The following is a 20,568-nucleotide window of genomic DNA, read 5'->3' as shown; positions in this document are numbered from 1 at the left end:
CCAAGAGATGCCTACCTTTATTGCCTGGAAAATACAATCTAACACATCCCACTGTGAATATATTTTCTTTAAAAATACTATGTCCAGGAAATAGACAGAACACATTTTTACACTATAGAAAACATGAACAGGTTGAATCTCCCATATCCGAAATGCCTGGGTCCAGAATCAGTTTGGATTTTTCTGTGTTTTGGAATACTTTCATACAAAAGGCTGCTAGTAAGGCATGCAGTCAGGGCGTAAAGTGAGGCAGTATATGAATATCTCCGTTAACAGGGCCACTAGCAAAACTCACCCCACCAGGGTCTGCAGACAACACAGGCACCCCCCCAAAGGGCAGCGGGGATGGATGACCCTCTCCGCATCAGTAGCACCGGAACATAAGGTAACAGCAGGCTCTGACCCTAACTTCACAGCCAGTGGGAGGATGACCGATTATCCCAGTCGGCAGGGGGAGGCCGCAAATCTCTATGGCCGGACTCCGGTGGAGATATGTCCATTCGCCACCCAATGCACACCTCACAGTGTCCAGCAGAAAGACCCAGATAGCTGCTGTGGGCTTGAGAACAAAGACAGAGCTCCTACAATGCAGCGCTTGATTTTTTTTGGAACTCTGGATATGGGAGACTCAATCTGTACTACATTTCAAACAACACAACTATAAACTGGGGGAAGTAGTGAGACAGAAGTATAAATGAGCTGGTGGCATCCAGCAAAACCAACACACTGACTGAGGTTCGAAATGCCACTAAAAACTGCTCCAAACTGAAATGCGTGACAGAGGTTACTTAAGCCTGGTTTTACATCTCCCATGACACATGGCCACTAGAGGCACAGTTTCACTCGAACATATGTAGTTCATTTAACCTTAGCTGAAGAATATATTTTCTAGCTTTCACTCAATATAATAAAAGCAAAACTATAGATGTATAAATCCGATTAAATATTATATCCTTTCCTTCCAGTAATTTCCTGTATGCGGAGGCCGGAAAAACCACAAATTTGATGCAGTATGGCTGCCTACAGTCTTATAAACAGGTTATAATTATTGTTCATTTCAACAAAAACTGTGTTTCTTGCATACAAAAAGTTGTTCTGAAGTAGAATTAAAATAAAAAAATAATAATCACAAAAATAAACCCAAACCGTTACAGCCACTTAGTTCCTCTTACCCGTTGCGAGTCCGCTCTCCCCCAGCTGCAGAGATCCCGTCCCTGGCTGTGCGTTGCCCTGGCCGGTCCCTTGTGCCGTGGAGGAGGGGGGAGTCCCTGCTCCTCCCCCCAGCAGCATACAGGATGCCGGAGGGGGCTGTCCACGCTTCAGTAACACTTTGTGGTCCTGCTGGCAGCGGAATCGCGGTGGCACCTCCCGAGGCATGTAGCGGGCGGTGCTGGGCGGTTGTCCGTTCGGCACTGCCACCCTTTTGGCATTGTTGCCACCATTGACTGGTGGCGAGGGGGAACTGCCAGGTAGGCTGGCGGCCGTCGCTTGGCTTGAACTTGGTTTCGTCACTTCGGGCACTTTGGTTTTTTGTTCTGTGACCTACAAAAGATAAAAAACAAAAAAAAGGAGTGTAACAATTGTGACACAGGCAAATTCTCCCAGCCCTTGACACCAAGAATGCTGAGTGGACATTATTACTGTGACCAGCTTAATAGATCTCCACAGCAGGCACAATTTAGTTGCTGTGGCATGGTGATATAACTGTGTGGCCTCAAACTTTCCCTGTGTATTCAAATACAATGTATTTGGTGTACAGTGATTAAAATTTACCACTTACAAAATAATTAATAGTAATTAAAGTTATTTTATTTTAAAAGCGAGATAATGCTTTTCTTGGTTCAGTTCTTCGAGCGTGCATGCAAATACGATTTTTTAAATGGAAAAATGTTCAGAAATATATCTCCAGGTATCTTTTGGGCTTCATATATTGATGCAATAGTTTAAAGTTCACATCCACTGTAACTAAAAATCAATTCTATACAAAAGTAAATGTAAGCAAGCAAGCGCATGGTTAACACACTTGCGCAGATAAATGAAAGTGATTAAAATGTAATCTATTCTACCCAATTTAAGGAGAAATATTGCCAGCTTCAGAAACACAAAGTTGCCAGCATGATAAATCCTAAGAATTTTTCTATTTTGTTTTTTGATACATAACACACTGTAAGCAGTACGGAGGTCAAAAGGAGAAGGATGAAGAGAGCCAAGCAGGGCTAGAACTGTTCTGGAAAACAGAATCACCAAGAATAAGGCTGATATGAATTGGTTATTAATTGTTGCCAAGGATAAGCCTAAAGAGTGGTACTCTGTATCAATGATTTTGTGGTTTTTTGAGCCAAAGTGCTTTCACGGCGGCCTGTAATTGCTTATCCCAGTGGGGAGGAGGGTTGGTAGAGAGGAAGCGATCTTACAAAAGAGGCCAGTGTTTTGCGCACACACTGAAGTATAAAAGACTTCTGGGAAACTTTATATCATAGTGATATAAGATATTAACCCGTAAGTCACAATTCAGTATACGGACAATTAAAAAAAGAAAAGAAAAAGGCACTGAATGAAGAACCTGACCACTTCACCATTAAAGGGGTTGCTGTTCTATTCACAAAATAGGCACTGGTTCAAAATGTGGTAATTACAAGGGCAATAATACCAATTAGTTTTATATTATCCCTGCATTATGACATCAGAGAACCTGTATGAAGTATTTATACAGCGTAACGGTTTGGCCGTGGTGCTGAGAACACTTTCTTACACAATGACGCACAGAAAGCGTAAATACACAAAATCTGTTATCTAACACAAAGACAAGATGGCCATAGTAGAAAATTATTTTTTGAAGTCCAAGTGGGGGATTTTAGGGAACACAGCCATTTAGCGCACAATGAGTCACATTGTCAATTAAAGCAGTATTGACAATTGGTCAATACTCAGTTGGTGGCTGAGTTTGATAGAGAACTGGATTGTGGGCAACAGGGCAGACTGCAGTGATAACGAAGTGCAAAGGAATTTGCTGAACTACATAAGAAACTGTTAATAAATAATAAAAGTGATGGCACTAGGAAAACGGTAAATAAAATAATAGATAATGGTGGGCTCTGACGCTCATGTTAAATAGATAGCATGGTTGGGGAGATGAGTGATCTTAAGCAGGTAAGCATTCACATTTCTGGGACCAAATATATAAAGGAGTCTACACCTTCAGACAAAATTATTTACTTGAAGACTATTTTTTCCTTGTCATAACAGATTGCAGATTAAGCTGCTGACTTTGCGCATGCGCTGGACCCATACTGCGCGTTTGCAGTACGGTTCTGCAACCTCAGATGCAGATCGGCAGCAGACCGTCAGTAATGGGCAGGGAGGGGGCGGCTACGGCCACTGTTTCACAAATCGGGGGCGTGTCACCGCCGCTATGGAGGAGGGATAAGGCCAGGATCTCCGTTGCAGGACAGATATTTCCTGGACTCTTTATTGTACAGGTTGAGTATCCCATATCCAAATATACAGATATACGGAATATTCCGAAATACCGAATTTTTGGAGTGAGACCGAGATAGTGAAACCTGTGTTTTCTGATGGCTCAATGTACGCAAACTGTTTCATACACAAGGTTATTAAAAATATTGTATTAAATGACCTTCAGGCTGTGTGTATAAGGTGTATATGAAACATAAATGAATTGTGTGTATGTACATAAATTTTGTTTAATGCACAAAGTTATTAAAACTATTTGCTAAAATTACCTTCCTGCTGTGTGTATAAGGTGTGTATGAAACATAAAAGACTTGGGTCCTATCGCCACGATATCTCATTATGGTATGCAATTATTCCAAAATACGGAAAAATCCGATATCGAAAATACTTCTGGTCCCAAGCATTTTGGATATGGGATACTCAACCTGTATCTGCGACTGCAAGATTGCGTGATCCCATGCATCTGACCGATGGTGTTGCAGATGATCCGATGCTGCATAGGATGCAGCTCCGATCACTAAAGCAAGAAGGAGGTGTGATGTCTCCTGCTGCATTACCATCTGAATCAGGTCCTGTATCTATACAAGTCTAGGGGCACCTGTTGTTGGCTACACACCAAAAACACTATTCTACATGGAAGACCTCGATAAAAAAGACAGACGAATCTCTAGCCCTACTTTTGTCAATCTCCCTAACACACTTGTATTTCAAAGTTAGTCACATTATCACCACATGTCTGACTCCAAAATGAACAGGTTTGTTAAGTCTTATGTCCATCACATAAGCAGGATCAAGAGTAGTACACATTAAATACAGATTATAAAAAATAAAAACTGAACACAAAAGAAACAGTATTTCACACAGAGAATGAAAAAAATAATAAGATTTTACTTACCGATAAATCTATTTCTCGTAGTCCGTAGTGGATGCTGGGGACTCCGTCAGGACCATGGGGACCAGCGGCTCCGCAGGAGACAGGGCACAAAACTAAAGCTTTAGGATCAGGTGGTGTGTACTGGCTCCTCCCCCTATGACCCTCCTCCAAGCCTCAGTTAGGATACTGTGCCCGGACGAGCGTACACAATAAGGAAGGATATTGAATCCCGGGTAAGACTCATACCAGCCACACCAATCACACCGTATAACTTGTGATCTAAACCCAGTTAACAGTATGACAAACGTAGGAGCCTCTGAACAGACGGCTCACAACAATAACAACCCGATTTTTTTGTAACAATAACTATGTACAAGTATTGCAGACAATCCGCACTTGGGATGGGCGCCCAGCATCCACTACGGACTACGAGAAATAGATTTATCGGTAAGTAAAATCTTATTTTCTCTGACGTCCTAAGTGGATGCTGGGGACTCCGTCAGGACCATGGGGATTATACCAAAGCTCCCAAACGGGCGGGAGAGTGCGGATGACTCTGCAGCACCGAGTGAGAGAACTCCAGGTCCTCCTCAGCCAGGGTGTGCCCCTGACCAAGTAGCAGCTCGGCAAAGTTGTAAAGCCGAGACCCCTCGGGCAGTCGCCCAAGATGAGCCCACCTTCCTTGTGGAATGGGCATTTATATATTTTGGCTGTGGCAGTCCTGCCACAGAATGTGCAAGCTGAATTGTACTACACATTCAACTAGCAATCGTCTGCTTAGAAGCAAGAGCACCCAGTTTTTTGGGTGCATACAGGATAACAGCAAGTCAGTTTTCCTGACTCCAGCCGTCCTGGAAATCTATATTTTCAGGGCCCTGACAACATCTAGCAACTTGGAGTCCTCCAAGTCTCTAGTAGCCGCAGGTACCACAATAAGCTGGTTCAGATGAATCGCTGACACCACCTTAGGGAGAAACTGGGGACGAGTCCGCAGCTCTGCCCTGTCCGAATGGACAATCAGATATGGGCTTTTGTGAGACAAAGCCGCCAATTCTGACACTCGCCTGGCCGAGGCCAGGGCCAACATCATGGTCACTTTCCATGTGAGATATTTCAAATCCACAGATTTGAGCGGTTTAAACCAACGTGATTTGAGGAATCCCAGGACTACGTTGAGATCCCACAGTGCCACTGGAGGCACAAAAGGGGGTTGTATATGCAGTACTCCCTTGTCAAATTTCTGGACTTCAGGAACTGAAGCCAATTCTTTCTGGAAGAAAATCGACAGGGCCGAAATTTGAACCTTAATGGACCCCAATTTGAGGCCCATAGACACTCCTGTTTGCAGGAAATGCAGGAATCGACCGAGTTGAAATTTCTTCGTGGGGCCTTCCTGGCCTCACACCACGCAACATATTTTCGCCACATGTGGTGATAATGTTGTGCGGTCACCTCCTTCCTGGCTTTGACCAGGGTAGGAATGACCTCTTCCGGAATGCCTTTTTTCCCTTAGGATCCGGCGTTCAACCGCCATGCCGTCAAACGCACCCGCGGTAAGTCTTGGAACAGACATGGTACTTGCTGAAGCAAGTCCCTTCTTATCGGCAGAGGCCCTGAGTCCTCTGTGAGCATCTCATGAAGTTCCGGGTACCAAGTCCTTCTTGGCCCATCCGGAGCCACGAGTATAGTTCTTACTCCTCTACGTCTTATAATTCTCAGTACCTTTGGTATGAGAAGCAGAGGAGGGAACACATACACCGACTGGTACACCCATGGTGTTACCAGAACGTCCACAGCTATTTCCTGAGGGTCTCTTGACCTGGCGCAATACCTGTCCAGTTTTTTGTTCAGGCGGGACGCCATCATGTCCACCTTTGGTCTTTCCCAACGGTGCACAATCATGTGGAAACAACTTCTCGATGAAGTCCCCACTCTCCCGGGTGGAGGTCGTGCTGAGGAAGTCTGCTTCCCAGTTGTCCACTCCCGGAATGAAAACTGCTGACAGTGCTATCACATGATTTTCCGCCCAGCGAAGAATCCTTGCAGTTTCTGCCATTGTCCTCCTGCTTCTTGTGCCGCCCTGTCTGTTTACGTGGGCGACTGCCGTGATGTTGTCCCACTGGATCAATACCGGCTGACCTTGAAGCAGAGGTCTTGCTAAGCTTAGAGCATTGTAAATTGCTCTTAGCTCCAGTATATTTATGCGGAGAGAAGTCCCCAGACTTGATCACACTCCCTGGAAATTTTTTCCCTGTGTGACTGCTCCCCAGCCTTTCAAGCTGGAATCCGTGGTCACCAGGACCCAGTCCTGAATGCATAACTGTGGCACTTTAGTAGATGAGCACTCTGCAGCCACCACAGAAGAGACACCCTTGTCCTTGGAGACAGGGTTATCCGCTGATGCATCTGAAGATGCGATCCGGACCATTTGTCCAGCAGATCCCACTGAAAAGTTCTTGCGTGAAATCTGCCGAATGGAATCGCTTCGTAAGAAGCCACCATTTTTCCCAGGACCCTTGTGCAATGATGCACTGACACTTTTCCTGGTTTTTGGAGGTTCCTGACTAGCTCGGATAACTCCCTGGCTTTCTCCTCCGGGAGAAACACCTTTTTCTGGACTGTGTCCAGAATCATCCCTAGGGACAGCAGACATGTCGTCGGAGACAGCTGCGATTTTGGAATATCTAGAATCCACCCGTGCTGTCGTAGAACTACTTGAGATAGTGCTACTCCGACCTCCAACTGTTCTCTGGACCTTGCCCTTATCAGGAGATCGTCCAAGTAAGGGATAATTAAGACGCCTTTTCTTTGAAGAAGAATCATCATTTCGGCCATTACCTTGGTAAAGACCCGGGGTGCCGTGGACAATCCAAACGGCAGCGTCTGAAACTGATATTGACAGTTTTGTACCACGAACCTGAGGTACCCTTTGTGAGAAGGGCAAATTTGGACATGGAGGTAAGCATCCTTGATGTCCAGGGACACCATATAGTCCCCTTCTTCCTGGTTCGCTATCACTGCTCTGAGTGACTCCATTTAGAATAGGTATCACCGAGCCGTCTGGCTTCAGTACCACAATATAGTGTGGAATAATACCCCTTTACTTGTTGTAGGAGGGGTACTTTGATTATCACCTGCTGGGAATACAGCTTGTGAATTGTTTCCAATACTGCCTCCCTGTCGGAGGTAGACGTTGGTAAAGCAAACTTCAGGAACCTGCGAGGGGGAGACGTCTCGAATTTCCAATCTGTACCCCCCTGGGATACTACTTGTAGGATCCAGGGGTCCACTTGCGAGTGAGCCCACTGCGTGCTGAAACTCTTGAGACGACCCCCCACCGCACCTGTTTGTACGGCCCCAGCGTCATGCTGAGGACTTGGCAGAAGCGGTGGAAGGCTTCTGTTCCTGGGAATGGGCTGCCTGCTGCAGTCTTCTTCCCTTACCTCTATCCCTGGGCAGATATTATGGGGACGAAAGGACTGAGGCTGAAAAGACTATGTCTTTTTCTGCTGAGATGTGACTTGGGGTAAAAAAGGTGGATTTTCTAGCTGTTGCCGTGGCCACCAGGTCCGATGGACCGACCCCAAATAACTCCTCCCCTTTATACGGCAATACTTCCATGTGCCGTTTGGAATCTGCATCACCTGACCACTGTCGTGTCCAGAAACATCGTCTGGCAGATGTGGACATCGCACTTACTCTTGATGCCAGAGTTTCGCATATATAGAAATGCATCTTTTAAATGCTCTATAGTCAATAAAATACTGTCCCTGTCAAGGGTATCAATATTTCCAGTCAGGGAATCCGACCAAGCCACCCCAGCGCTGCCCATCCAGGCTGAGGCGATCGCTGGTCGCAGTATAACACCAGTATGTGTGTATATACTTTTTAGGATATTTTCCAACCTCCTATCAGTTGGCTCCTTGAGGGCGTCCGTATCTGGAGACGGTAACGCCACTTGTTTTTATAAGCGTGTGAGCGCCTTATCCACCCTAAGGTGTGTTTCCCAACGCGCCATAACTTCTGGCGGGAAAAGGTATACCGCCAATAATTTTCTATCGGGGGAAACCCACGCATCATCACACACTTCATTTAATTTATCTGATTCAGGAAAAACCACATGTAGTTTTTTCACACTCCACATAATACCCTTTTTTGTGGTACTTGTAGTATCAGTAATATGTAACATCTCCTTCATTGCCCTTAACAAGTAACGTGTGGCCCTAAAGGAAAATACGTTTGTTTCTTCACAGTCGACACTGGAGTCAGTGTCCGTGTCTGTGTCTGTGTCGACCGACTGAGGTAAAAGGACGTTTTAACGCCCCTTACGGTGTTTTAGACGCCTGGACAGGTACTAATTGGTTTGCCGGCCGTCTCATGTCGTCAACCGACCTTGCAGCGTGTTGACATTATCACGTAATTCCTTAAATAAGCCATCCATTCCGGTGTCGACTCCCTAGAGAGTGACATCACCATTACCGGCAATTGCTCCGCCTCCTCACCAACATCGTCCTCATACATGTCGACACACAAGTACCGACACACAGCACACACACAGGGAATGCTCTGATAGAGGACAGGACCCCACTAGCCCTTTGGGGAGACAGAGGGAGAGTTTGCCAGCACACACCAAAAACGCTATATTATACAGGGACAACCTTTATACAAGTGTTTTTCCCTTATAGCATTTTAATATATATATACATATCGCCAAATAAGTGCCCCCCCTCTCTGTTTTAACCCTGTTTCTGTAGTGCAGTGCAGGGGAGAGCCTGGGAGCCTTCCCACCAGCCTTTCTGTGAGGGAAAATGGCGCTGTGTGCTGAGGAGAATAGGCCCCGCCCCCTTTTCGGCGGGCTTCTTCTCCCGTTTTTCTGAGACCTGGCAGGGGTTAAATACATCCATATAGCCTCCAGGGGCTATATGTGATGTATTTTTAGCCAGAATAAGGTATTATACATTGCTGCCCAGGGCGCCCCCAGCAACGCCCTGCACCCTCCGTGACCGTTGGTGTGAAGTGTGTGACAACAATGGCGCACAGCTGCAGTGCTGTGCGCTACCTTCATGAAGACTGAAAAGCCTTCTGCCGCCGGTTTCTGGACCTTCAATCTTCAGCATCTGCAAGGGGGGTCGGCGGCGCGGCTCCGGGACGAACCCCAGGGTGAGACCTGTGTTCCGACTCCCTCTGGAGCTAATGGTGTCCAGTAGCCTAAGAAGCCAATCCATCCTGCACGCAGGTGAGTTGAACTTCTCTCCCCTAAGTCCCTCGATGCAGTGAGCCTGTTGCCAGCAGGACTCACTGAAAATAAGAAACCTAAAAACTTTTTCTAAGCAGCTCCTTAAGAGAGCCACCTAGATTGCACCCTGCTCGGACGGGCACAAAAACCTAACTGAGGCTTGGAGGAGGGTCATAGGGGGAGGAGCCAGTACACACCACCTGATCCTAAAGCTTTAGTTTTGTGCCCTGTCTCCTGCGGAGCCGCTGGTCCCCATGGTCCTGACGGAGTCCCCAGCATCCACTTAGGACGTCAGAGAAAATAAGAATTTACTTACCGATAATTCTATTTCTCATAGTCCGTAGTGGATGCTGGGAACTCCGTAAGGACCATGGGGAATAGCGGCTCCGCAGGAGACTGGGCACAAATAGAAAGCTTTAGTACTACCTGGTGTGCACTGGCTCCTCCCCCTATGACCCTCCTCCAAGCCTCAGTTAGGATACTGTGCCCGGACGAGCGTACACAATAAGGAAGGATTTTGAATCCCGGGTAAGACTCATACCAGCCACACCAATCACACCGTATAACTTGTGATCTGAACCCAGTTAACAGTATGAGAAACAGAGGAGCCTCTAGAAAAGATGGCTCACTACAACAATAACCCGATTTAGTTAACAATAACTATGTACAAGTATTGCAGACAATCCGCACTTGGGATGGGCGCCCAGCATCCACTACGGACTATGAGAAATAGAATTATCGGTAAGTAAATTCTTATTTTCTCTGACGTCCTAGTGGATGCTGGGAACTCCGTAAGGACCATGGGGATTATACCAAAGCTCCCAAACGGGCGGGAGAGTGCGGATGACTCTGCAGCACCGAATGAGAGAACTCCAGGTCCTCCTCAGCCAGGGTATCAAATTTGTAGAATTTAGCAAACGTGTTTGCCCCTGACCAAGTAGCTGCTCGGCAAAGTTGTAAAGCCGAGACCCCTCGGGCGGCCGCCCAAGATGAGCCCACTTTCCATGTGGAATGGGCTTTTACAGATTTTGGCTGTGGCAGGCCTGCCACAGAATGTGCAAGCTGAATTGTACTACAAATCCAACGAGCAATAGTCTGCTTAGAAGCAGGAGCACCCAGCTTGTTGGGTGCATACAGAATAAACAGCGAGTCAGATTTTCTGACTCCAGCCGTCCTGGAAACGTATATTTTCAGGGCCCTGACTACGTCCAGCAACTTGGAGTCCTCCAAGTCCCTAGTAGCCACAGGTACCACAATAGGCTGGTTCAGGTGAAACGCTGAAACCACCTTAGGGAGAAATTGAGGACGAGTCCTCAATTCTGCCCTATCCGTATGAAAAATTAGGTAAGGGCTTTTATAGGATAAAGCCGCCAATTCTGACACGCGCCTGGCTGAAGCCAGGGCCAATAGCATTACCACTTTCCATGTGAGATATTTTAAGTCCACAGTGGTGAGTGGTTCAAACCAATGTGATTTTAGGAACCCCAAAACCACATTGAGATCCCAAGGTGCCACTGGAGGCACAAAAGGAGGCTGTATATGCAGCACCCCTTTGACAAACGTCTGAACTTCAGGAACTGAAGCCAGTTCTTTTTGGAAGAAGATCGACAGGGCCGAAATTTGAACCTTAATGGACCCTAATTTTAGGCCCATAGACAGTCCTCTGTAGGGGCCTTCCTGGCCTCGCACCACGCAACATATTTACGCCAAATACGGTGATAATGCTGCACGGTTACATCCTTCCTGGCTTTGATCAGGGTAGGGATGACTTCATCCGGAATGCCTTTTTCCTTCAGGATCCGGCGTTCAACCGCCATGCCGTCAAACGCAGCCGCGGTAAGTCTTGGAACAGACAGGGTCCCTGCTGGAGCAGGTCCCTTCGTAGAGGTAGAGGCCACGGGTCCTCCGTGAGCATCTCTTGAAGTTCCGGGTACCAAGTCCTTCTTGGCCAATCCGGAGCCACGAGTATAGTCCTTACTCCTCTCCTTCTTATGATTCTCAGTACCTTGGGTATGAGAGGCAGAGGAGGGAACACATACACTGACTGGTACACCCACGGTGTTACCAGAGCGTCCACAGCTATTGCCTGAGGGTCCCGTGACCTGGCGCAATACCTGTCTAGTTTTTTGTTGAGGCGCGACGCCATCATGTCCACCTTTGGTTTTTCCCAATGGTTCACAATCATGTGGAAAACTTCTGGGTGAAGTCCCCACTCTCCCGGGTAGAGGTCGTGCCTGCTGAGGAAGTCTGCTTCCCAGTTGTCCACTCCCGGAATGAACACTGCTGACAGTGCTATCACATGATTTTCCGCCCAGCGAAGAATCATTGCAACTTCTGTCATTGCCCTCCTGCTTCTTGTGCCGCCCTGTCTGTTTACGTGGGCGACTGCCGTGATGTTGTCCGACTGGATCAGCACCGGCTGACCTTGAAGCAGAGGTCTTGCTAGGCTTAGAGCATTGTAGATGGCCCTTAGCTCCAGGATATTTATGTGAAGTGATGTCTCCAGGCTTGACCACAAGCCCTGGAAATTTCTTCCCTGTGTGACTGCTCCCCAGCCTCTCAGGCTGGCATCCGTGGTCACCAGGACCCAGTCCTGAATGCCGAATCTGCGGCCCTCTAGAAGATGAGCACTCTGCAACCACCACAGAAGAGACACCCGTGTCCTTGGGGACAGGGTTATCCGCTGATGCATCTGAAGATGCGATCCGGACCATTTGTCCAGCAGATCCCACTGGAACGTTCTTGCGTGGAATCTGCCGAATGGAATCGCTTCGTAGGAAGCTACCATCTTTCCCAGGACTCTTGTGCATTGATGCACTGAGACTTGCCCTGGTTTCAGGAGGTTTCTGACTAGGTCGGATAACTCCCTGGCTTTTTCTTCCGGAAGGAACACCTTTTTCTGGACTGTGTCCAGAATCATCCCTAGGAACAGAAGACGTGTTGTCGGAATCAGCTGCGATTTTGGGATATTTAGAATCCAGCCGTGCTGCCGTAGCACTACTTGAGATAGGGCTACTCCGACTACTAACTGTTCTCTGGATCTTGCTCTTATCAGGAGATCGTCCAAGCAAGGGATAATTAAAACGCCTTTTCTTCGAAGAAGAATTATCATTTCGGCCATTACCTTGGTAAAGACCCGAGGTGCCGTGGATAATCCAAACGGCAGCGTCTCAATATTTTCAGTCAGGGAATCCGACCAAGCTACCCCAGCGCTGCACATCCAGGCTGAGGCGATTGCTGGTCGCAGTATAACACCAGTATGTGTGTATATACTTTTTAGGATATTTTCCAGTTTTCTGTCACCTGGTTCCTTGAGGGCGGCCGTATCAGGAGACGGTAACGCCACTTGTTTTGATAAGCGTGTGAGCGCTTTATCCACTCTAGGGGGTGTTTCCCAACGCGCCCTAACCTCTGGCGGGAAAGGGTATTCGTCTGATTCAGGAAAAACTACAGGTAGTTTTTTCACACCCCACATAATACCCTTTTTAGTGGTACTTGCAGTATCAGAAATGTTTAACACCTCTCTCATTGCCGTGATCATGTAACGTGTGGCCCTACTGGAAGTCACGTTTGTCTCCTCACCGTCGACACTGGAGTCAGTATCCGTGTCGACGTCAGTATCCACCACCTGAGGTAACGGCCTTTTTAGAGCCCCTGATGGTTTCTGAGACGCCTGGACAGGGACTAGCTGATTAGTCGGCTGTCTCATGTCATCAACCGTCTTTTGTAAGGAGCTGACACTGTCACGTAAATCCTTCCATAAAGCCATCCACTCAGGTGTCTACTCCTTAGGGGGTGACACCTCTATTATAGGCAATTGCCCCGCCTCCACATCATTTTCCTCCTCATACATGTCGACACAAACGTACCGACACACAGCACACGCACAGGGAATGCTCTGATAGAGGACAGGACCCCACTAGCCCTTTGGGGAGACAGAGGGAGAGTATGCCAGCACACACCAGAGCGCTATATATAGATATAGGGACAACCTTTTATAAGTGTTTCTCCCTTATAGCTGCTGTATTGTTAATATCCCGCCAATTAGTGCCCCCCTCTCTTTTTTACCCTGTTTCTGTAGTGCAGGACTGCAGGGGAAAGTCAGGGAGACGTCCTTCCAGCGGAGCTGTGAGGGAAAATGGCGCCTGTGTGCTGAGGAGATAGGCTCCGCCCCCTTCTCGGCGGCCTTTCTCCCGCTTTTTGTGAAAATCTGGCAGGGGTTAAAATTCATCCATATAGCCCAGGAGCTATATGTGATGTATTTTTAGCCAGCCAAGGTGTTTCTATTGCTGCTCAGGGCGCCCCCCCCCCCCCCCCCCAGCGCCCTGCACCCTCAGTGACCGGAGTGTGAAGTGTGCTGAGAAGCAATGGCGCACAGCTGCAGTGCTGTGCGCTACCTTGTGGAAGACAGGATGTCTTCTGCCGCCAATTTGCCTGACTCTTCTTGCTTCTGGCTCTGTAAGGGGGCCGGCGGCGCGGCTCTGGGACCGAGCTCCAAGGCTGGGCCTGTGATCGGTCCCTCTGGAGCTAATGGTGTCCAGTAGCCAAGAAGCCCAATCCACTCTGCACGCAGGTGAGTTCGCTTCTTCTCCCCTTAGTCCCTCGATGCAATGAGCCTGTTGCCAGCAGGTCTCACTGAAAATAAAAAACCTAAACTAAAACTTTCACTAAGAAGCTCAGGAGAGCCCCTAGTGTGCACCCTTCTCGTTCGGGCACAAAAATCTAACTGAGGCTTGGAGGAGGGTCATAGGGGGAGGAGCTAGTGCACACCAGGTAGTACTAAAGCTTTCTATTTGTGCCCAGTCTCCTGCAGAGCCACTATTCCCCATGGTCCTTACGGAGTTCCCAGCATCCACTAGGACGTCAGAGAAAGGATTTTAATTACCTACCGGTAAATCCTTTTGTCGTAGTCCATAAGGGATATTGGGGAAACTTAGTACGATGGGGTATAGACGGGGTCCAAAGGAGGCAGTGCACTTTAAATTTTTTCACTGGGTGTGCTGGCTGCTCCCCTCCCACAGGCAGTTATAGGTAAAACAGTGCCCCAAGGAGAAAAGGACATACTTGAGAGAAGGAACATAATAAGTGGTGAGATTTACACACCAGCACACCATGTACATAAAACAAACAGCAACAGCTGAACAGGTAATCATATAAAGAGTACCTGCAGAAAAAGTCAACGCACTAAGGTGGGTGCCCAATATCCCTTATGGACTACGAGAAAAGGATTTACCGGTAGGTAATTTCAATACTATTTTCTCTAGCATCCACAAGGAATATTGGGGAGACTTAGTACGATGGGGACGTCCCAAAGCTTCCAGAAAGGGCGGGAATGTGCAGAGACTTCTGCAGCACCGCCTGCCCAAACTGGGTATCCTCTTTGTTCAGGGTATCAAACTTGCAGAATTTAACAAAGGTGTTCTTTCCCGACCAGGTAGCAGCTCGGCACAGTTGCAAGGCCGAGACTCCACGGGCAGCCGCCCAAGATCTTGTAGAGTGGGCCTTCAGAGACTTAGGAACAGGTAAGGCTGCCGACACATAGGCCTGTTGGACAGTAAGCCTAAGCCAACGAGCAATGGACTGCTTCGAAGTAGGACAACCCTTTTTCTGCGCATCATAGACCACGAATAAGGAATCCGTCTTTCTGATCCGAGCCGGTCGCTTGACATCCAATGCCTCCGGAGGAGCAAAAGTGTCAGAACTTGACGGAACCATAATAGGTTGATTCAGGTGGAACGCAGAGACAACCTTCGGCAGGAACTGACGCCTAGTCCTGAACTCCGCTCTGTCCTCGTAACAGACCAAGTATGGACTTTTACACGATAAGGCCGCCAATTCTGAAACATGTATAGCAGAAACCAGGGCCAGTAACAGCTTCCAAGTGAGGTACTTGTCTTCTACCATCGTCAGAGGTTCAAACCTGGAGGACTGAAGAAATTCCAACACTACATTCGAATCCCAGGGTGCCGTAGGCGGCACAAAAGGAGGTTATATGAGGAGTACCCATTGTAACAAGGTCTGAACTTCTGGCAACACTGCCAATTTCTTATGGAAGGAAATTGAGTGAGCTGAAATCTGGACCTTAATGGAACCCAGACGTAAGCCCTTATCCCCACCAGCCTGCAGTAAATGTAAGAAACGTCCCAAGTGGAACTCTGCAGGCGGATCATGCGTTCCTCGCACCAAGAGACATATCTTCTCCAGATATGATGCTAGTGTTTTGATGTCACAGGTTTACTGGCCTGAACCATGGTAGCAATAACCTTTTTGGAAAGGCCCTTGTGAGCTAGGATGTTCCGCTCAACCTCCATGCTGTCAAACGAAGTCGCCGTAAGTCCGAGTAGATGAACGGTCCTTGTTGAAGATGATCTCTTCTTAGTGGTAGAGGCCAAGGGTCTTCGACGGACATGTCCAGAAGATCCGCATACCACGCCCTCCGAGGCCAATCTGGGGCAATTAGAATTGCCTGGACTCCTTGATTTCTGATTCGCTTGAGCACCCTTGGGAGCAACGGAATCGGAGGAAACAGGTAGACCAGCCGGTAAGGCCAAGGCGACGTCAGTGCATCCTCTGCCCTCGCCTGAGGGTCCCTGGCTCGTGAGCAATACCAGTGAAGATTCTTGTTGAGTCGAGAAGCCATCATATCTATTTGTGGGCAGCCCCACCAGTCGATGATCTGCTGAAACACCTGATAGTGGAGCCTGCACTGCCCTGGGTGGAGATTGTGGTGACGCAGGAAGCCCGCTTCCCAGTTGTCCATTCCCGGAGTGAAGACTGCTGACATTGCTCTTGCATTTCTTTACGCCCAGAGGAGTATCTTTGACACCTCTCGCATGCAGGCTCTGGTTTTTGTCCCTCCTTGCCGATTGATGTACACCACTGTTGTGGCGTTGTCCGACTGTACTTGGATCGCGTGATCCTTGAGCACAGGAGAGGCCTGAAGTTGAGCATTGTAGATCGCCCAAAGTTTCAGAAAGTTGATCGAAAGGAGGGCTTCGTGGGCTGACCACCTGCCCTGGAACTGCGCCCCTTGGGTGACAGCTCCCCATCCTCTCAGACTCCCATCCGTCGTGAGGAGGATCCAATCCTGAATCCCCAAACTCCGGCCTTCCAGGGTATTGGAGGACTGCAGCCACCACAGGAGGGAAATCCTGGCCTGAGGTGACAGCCGTATCATTCGGTGCATCTGTAGATGTGATCCGGACCACTTGCTCAGGAGATTTAATTGAAATGTTCTGGCATGGAACCTCCCATATTGGATCGCCTCATATGAGGCAACCATCTTCCCCAACAATCTTATGCAAAGATGGATAGATACTCGAGCAGGTCGGAGTACCATGCGGATCATCTCCTGAAGTGCTCTCGCCTTGTCCTCAACACCTTCTGGGCCACAGTTAACATCCCTAGGAACAGGAGCCGCTGAGTTGGCTCCAGGTGAGAGTTCTGTAAATTGAGAATACACCCATGGTGTGACAGAAGTTGGATAGTGCGGTCGATATGGAGCAATAAAAGCTCCCTGGATCTTGCTTTTATCAGGCGATCGTCCAGGTAAGGGACAACATTGACCTTCTTGACCCGGAGCTGGAACATCATCTCTGCCATTACCTTTGTGAATACCCTCGGAGCTGTGGACAGGCCGAAGGGTAGGGCCTGGAACTGGTAGTGATCGTCCAGTAAAGCAAACCTCAGAAAAGCCTGATGAGGCTAAATTGGAATATGAAGGTAAGCGTCATTGATATCCAGGGAAACCATGAATTCCTGTTCTTCCAGGACCGCAATCACTGCTCTTAAGGATTCCATCTTGAGCTTGAAAGCCATGAGATAAGGGTTCAAGGACTTTAGATTCAAAATGGGCCTTACCGAGCTGTCCGGCTTCGGTACCTCAGAACAGGTTGGACTAATAACACTATCCCTGTTGTTGTTGTGGTACTGGAACAAGTACGTGGGACTGGACCAACTTTTGGATGGCCTGTTGCAACGTAACTTGCGTATCCTCCAAAGCTGGCTTGATTTGAAAAATCGTTGGGGAGGAGCACCGTCGAACTCCAGCCTGTAGCCCTGAGAAATGAGGTCCCTTACCCAGATATCCTGGCAGGAGCTTTCCCAGATGCGGCTGAAGTGACGCAGTCGAGCTCCCACCTCGAGAACCCCTCAGGGTGGGTGGGTACCGTCATGCTGAGGACTTAGTGGAAGCAGAATTGGTGCTCTGTTCCTGTGAACGCAGGTCTTCTTGTCTTACCTCTGGTGCCTCTAGCCGCATTGGAGGCACCTCTGGCCCTAGTTCGAAACCTGTTAGCCCAAAAGGACTGAACAGACGGCCCCGGGTAGTAATGCCTAGCCGGTGGGGCCCCAGAGGGGAGAAACGTGGATTTCCCTGCAATAACTTTGGAAATTCACGTATCCAACTCAACCCCAAAAAGTCATTCCCCAGAAAAGGAGAGAGATTCCACACTGTGCTTGGCCTCTGCGTCCGCTATCCATTGACGAACTACAAGGCCCTGCGCACCGACACTGCCATGGCAGAAGTCCTAGCATTATTATTGCCCATCTCCTTGAGCGAGCCACACAGGACGCGTGCAGTGTCCTGACTGTGCTTCAGGAGAGTCACCGTAGTGACCAGAGGCATATCCCCGGAGAGGCCCTCCTGAATTTGAGAAGCCCACGTGTGGACGGCATGGGTCATCTAGCTACCCGCTATGGCCGGGCTTTGCAATACACTTGCTGCTGTGTAGATAGACTTTAGTGTAGTCTCTATTTTTCTATCCTCAGGGTCCTTTATGGTAAAGGAGCCCAGGGCAGGCAGCACCACCTTTTTTGACAGTCGAGAGACTGATACGTCAACTCCCGGGGGTTCTTCCCAGAATTTCCTACCTTCAGGAGCAAATGGTAAAATGTGCAAAAATCTTTTTGACACTTGGTATTTTTAGTCTGGATTTTTCCAGGCTAACTTAAATAGGTCATCTAACTCTGCAGAATCAGGGAAAGTGACATTAGGCTTGTTTTGGGTAAAGAAAAACAACTGCTGTGACGCAGCGTCCCGTATAGCCAGAATGAGGGGTTCAATACCCTGAGCAGAAGTGGAATCCCCATTAACGGGATCCAAGTCCTCCCCATCCTCCTGAATATCCTCATCGGAATCAGAGAGTAAGGCAGGTAAACCACAAACCACGCTTTTGTGGTCCTGAGTTAGAGAGGGGGGCTGTGTAACATCTGCCCTAGCAGCTAAGTCTGCAACAGCCTGTTGTAGTAGCGGAGTTTTCTGAACATTAGTAGTGAGTTGTGATGACATATCAGACATCAAATTCGTAAGGGCTCCTAGCCAGGAAGGATCTTGACCTTCTCCTCCAGCCCCCTCACTGAGTTGTTAAGATTGGCTGCATTGTTCAAATGAAACAGAATCAGATAAGGGAGAGAATCTGGTGTGGCATACACTGCATAGTTTGTGTTTAACCATGTTCACAGTAAATCACAATGACATACACAGACAGTAAAACTTATCAATCCTGCCCTTACTGTATGTGAGAGGGAGACAGAGAGAGAGGGAAGACCAGCACACCCTAGCTACACAGCCCCAGTGAGGCTGTCAGCTTATTATATCACAGTGAAAACCTATGATTTCTGTCCTGTATAGGACACAGCTCTCCCCGGTTTGTACTCACCGCTGTCGTCACCTTCATGCATCTGTTAGAGGTGTGCGGCGTGCTGCAATTGTGACAGCTAAGGCGCAGCGCCCCGCTGAACAAACAACCTCTCAGGATGGTGGTTCTGCAGCGGGGAAGCGGCTCTGACACCACACAAGGCCGGTGACACCACCCCACCCCCCTCCCCCCAAACTCCCACGCTGCAGGTTTGCTGTTGCCCAATCAGCATACTGAAAATAACAAAGATTTAAAATAAACTGAAGAAAACTCTCTGGAGCTGCAGAGATGTGCATGCTCTCCTGAGGGCACTTTTTTCAAAACTGCCTGTGGGAGGGGGCATAGAAGGGAGCAGCCAGCACACCCAGTGAAGAAATTTAAAGTGCACTGGTTCCTTTGGACCCCGCCTATACCCCATCTTACTAAGTCTCCCCAATATCCCTTATAGATGCTAGTGAAAAATGACAAAATTACAAGAAGTTTTTTCATATTCCAGAACCTCCCTAGCTCATCTTATGTTTGTAATACTCCAAGTGCAGGTGAATACAGAATACATAAACTTAAATGGCAACGGAATTTGCTGCGCTATATAAGAAACTGTTAATGAATAAATGGGCAGAGGTTTTGTTTGAAATTAGATTAGCCCATTGTACACCCAAACAGAAGGAAGTGAGAGAGCACTTGGAATAATGTATTCAGGTTCCAAAACTTATAATAATTTCTTAACAATACAAGTTACAGTCACAAGGGGTAATGACCAAAAACAAGATTTTTTGATGCTAAACGTTAAATTAATTTCTCTGAATTCATACGAGGGACATTTCTGGGGTTAGTGAGGGCTGAGAAGCCAGAACTTAATAGGTTAACTTTTTTTATGTATATAAGCTCCTCCCTCCAACCCGTCACTCAGTTTGAATTTATAGGGCGATAGTCAATTGTTTATCACTCCCGATCTCCCACTTGTCACGCCCAGGGAAGTCTGTTTTAGCAGTGTAAAGCGGTTAAACCCAACCAAACTAATTGGTGCAACACAAAATGTCCTATTTTAACGCTAAGACGGGTTACTATATTCGCTCATTTGAGCGAGCCACCACCAGTAGGTGTAAGATGAAATGCTGGCACCCGAATGGAGCAACTATTGAATAGCTCCGTTGGGTGCCATCTACTGGCTACTGGTGCTCTAAACAATTAAATATTGCCCAAAGAACCTTAAGGATAGGTTGAAGTACTAATGACAGGACTGAATCCTTCTCCCATGCACTACCAACAAGAGAGGGTCCGCAGTGTCCCCCAGATAAATTCGGAGAAAGAGATTTAAAGGAAAGTACAAAAAAATCTTGTTTTCT

At 47.9% G+C, this 20,568-nt stretch overlaps 1 protein-coding gene across 5 annotated transcripts in view; it reads right to left on the bottom strand.

Moving 5' to 3' along the window:
• TNRC6B (trinucleotide repeat containing adaptor 6B) overlaps positions 1-20,568 on the bottom strand; it is a 333,109-nt gene that overhangs the window by 82,206 nt on the left and 230,335 nt on the right. For all 5 annotated transcript variants that reach the window (XM_063940726.1, XM_063940724.1, XM_063940727.1 and 2 more), the window contains one exon: positions 1,173-1,542. In XM_063940726.1, coding sequence (XP_063796796.1) covers positions 1,173-1,542 — 370 coding nt within the window. The remainder of the gene's footprint in view (positions 1-1,172; positions 1,543-20,568) is intronic.

The sequence above is a fragment of the Pseudophryne corroboree genome, chromosome 9, assembly GCF_028390025.1.
Source record: "Pseudophryne corroboree isolate aPseCor3 chromosome 9, aPseCor3.hap2, whole genome shotgun sequence".
Taxonomy (NCBI): Eukaryota; Metazoa; Chordata; class Amphibia; order Anura; family Myobatrachidae; genus Pseudophryne; species Pseudophryne corroboree.
Note: the sequence above shows the minus strand (reverse complement) of the source record. Positions and strands in the feature narration are given on the sequence as shown.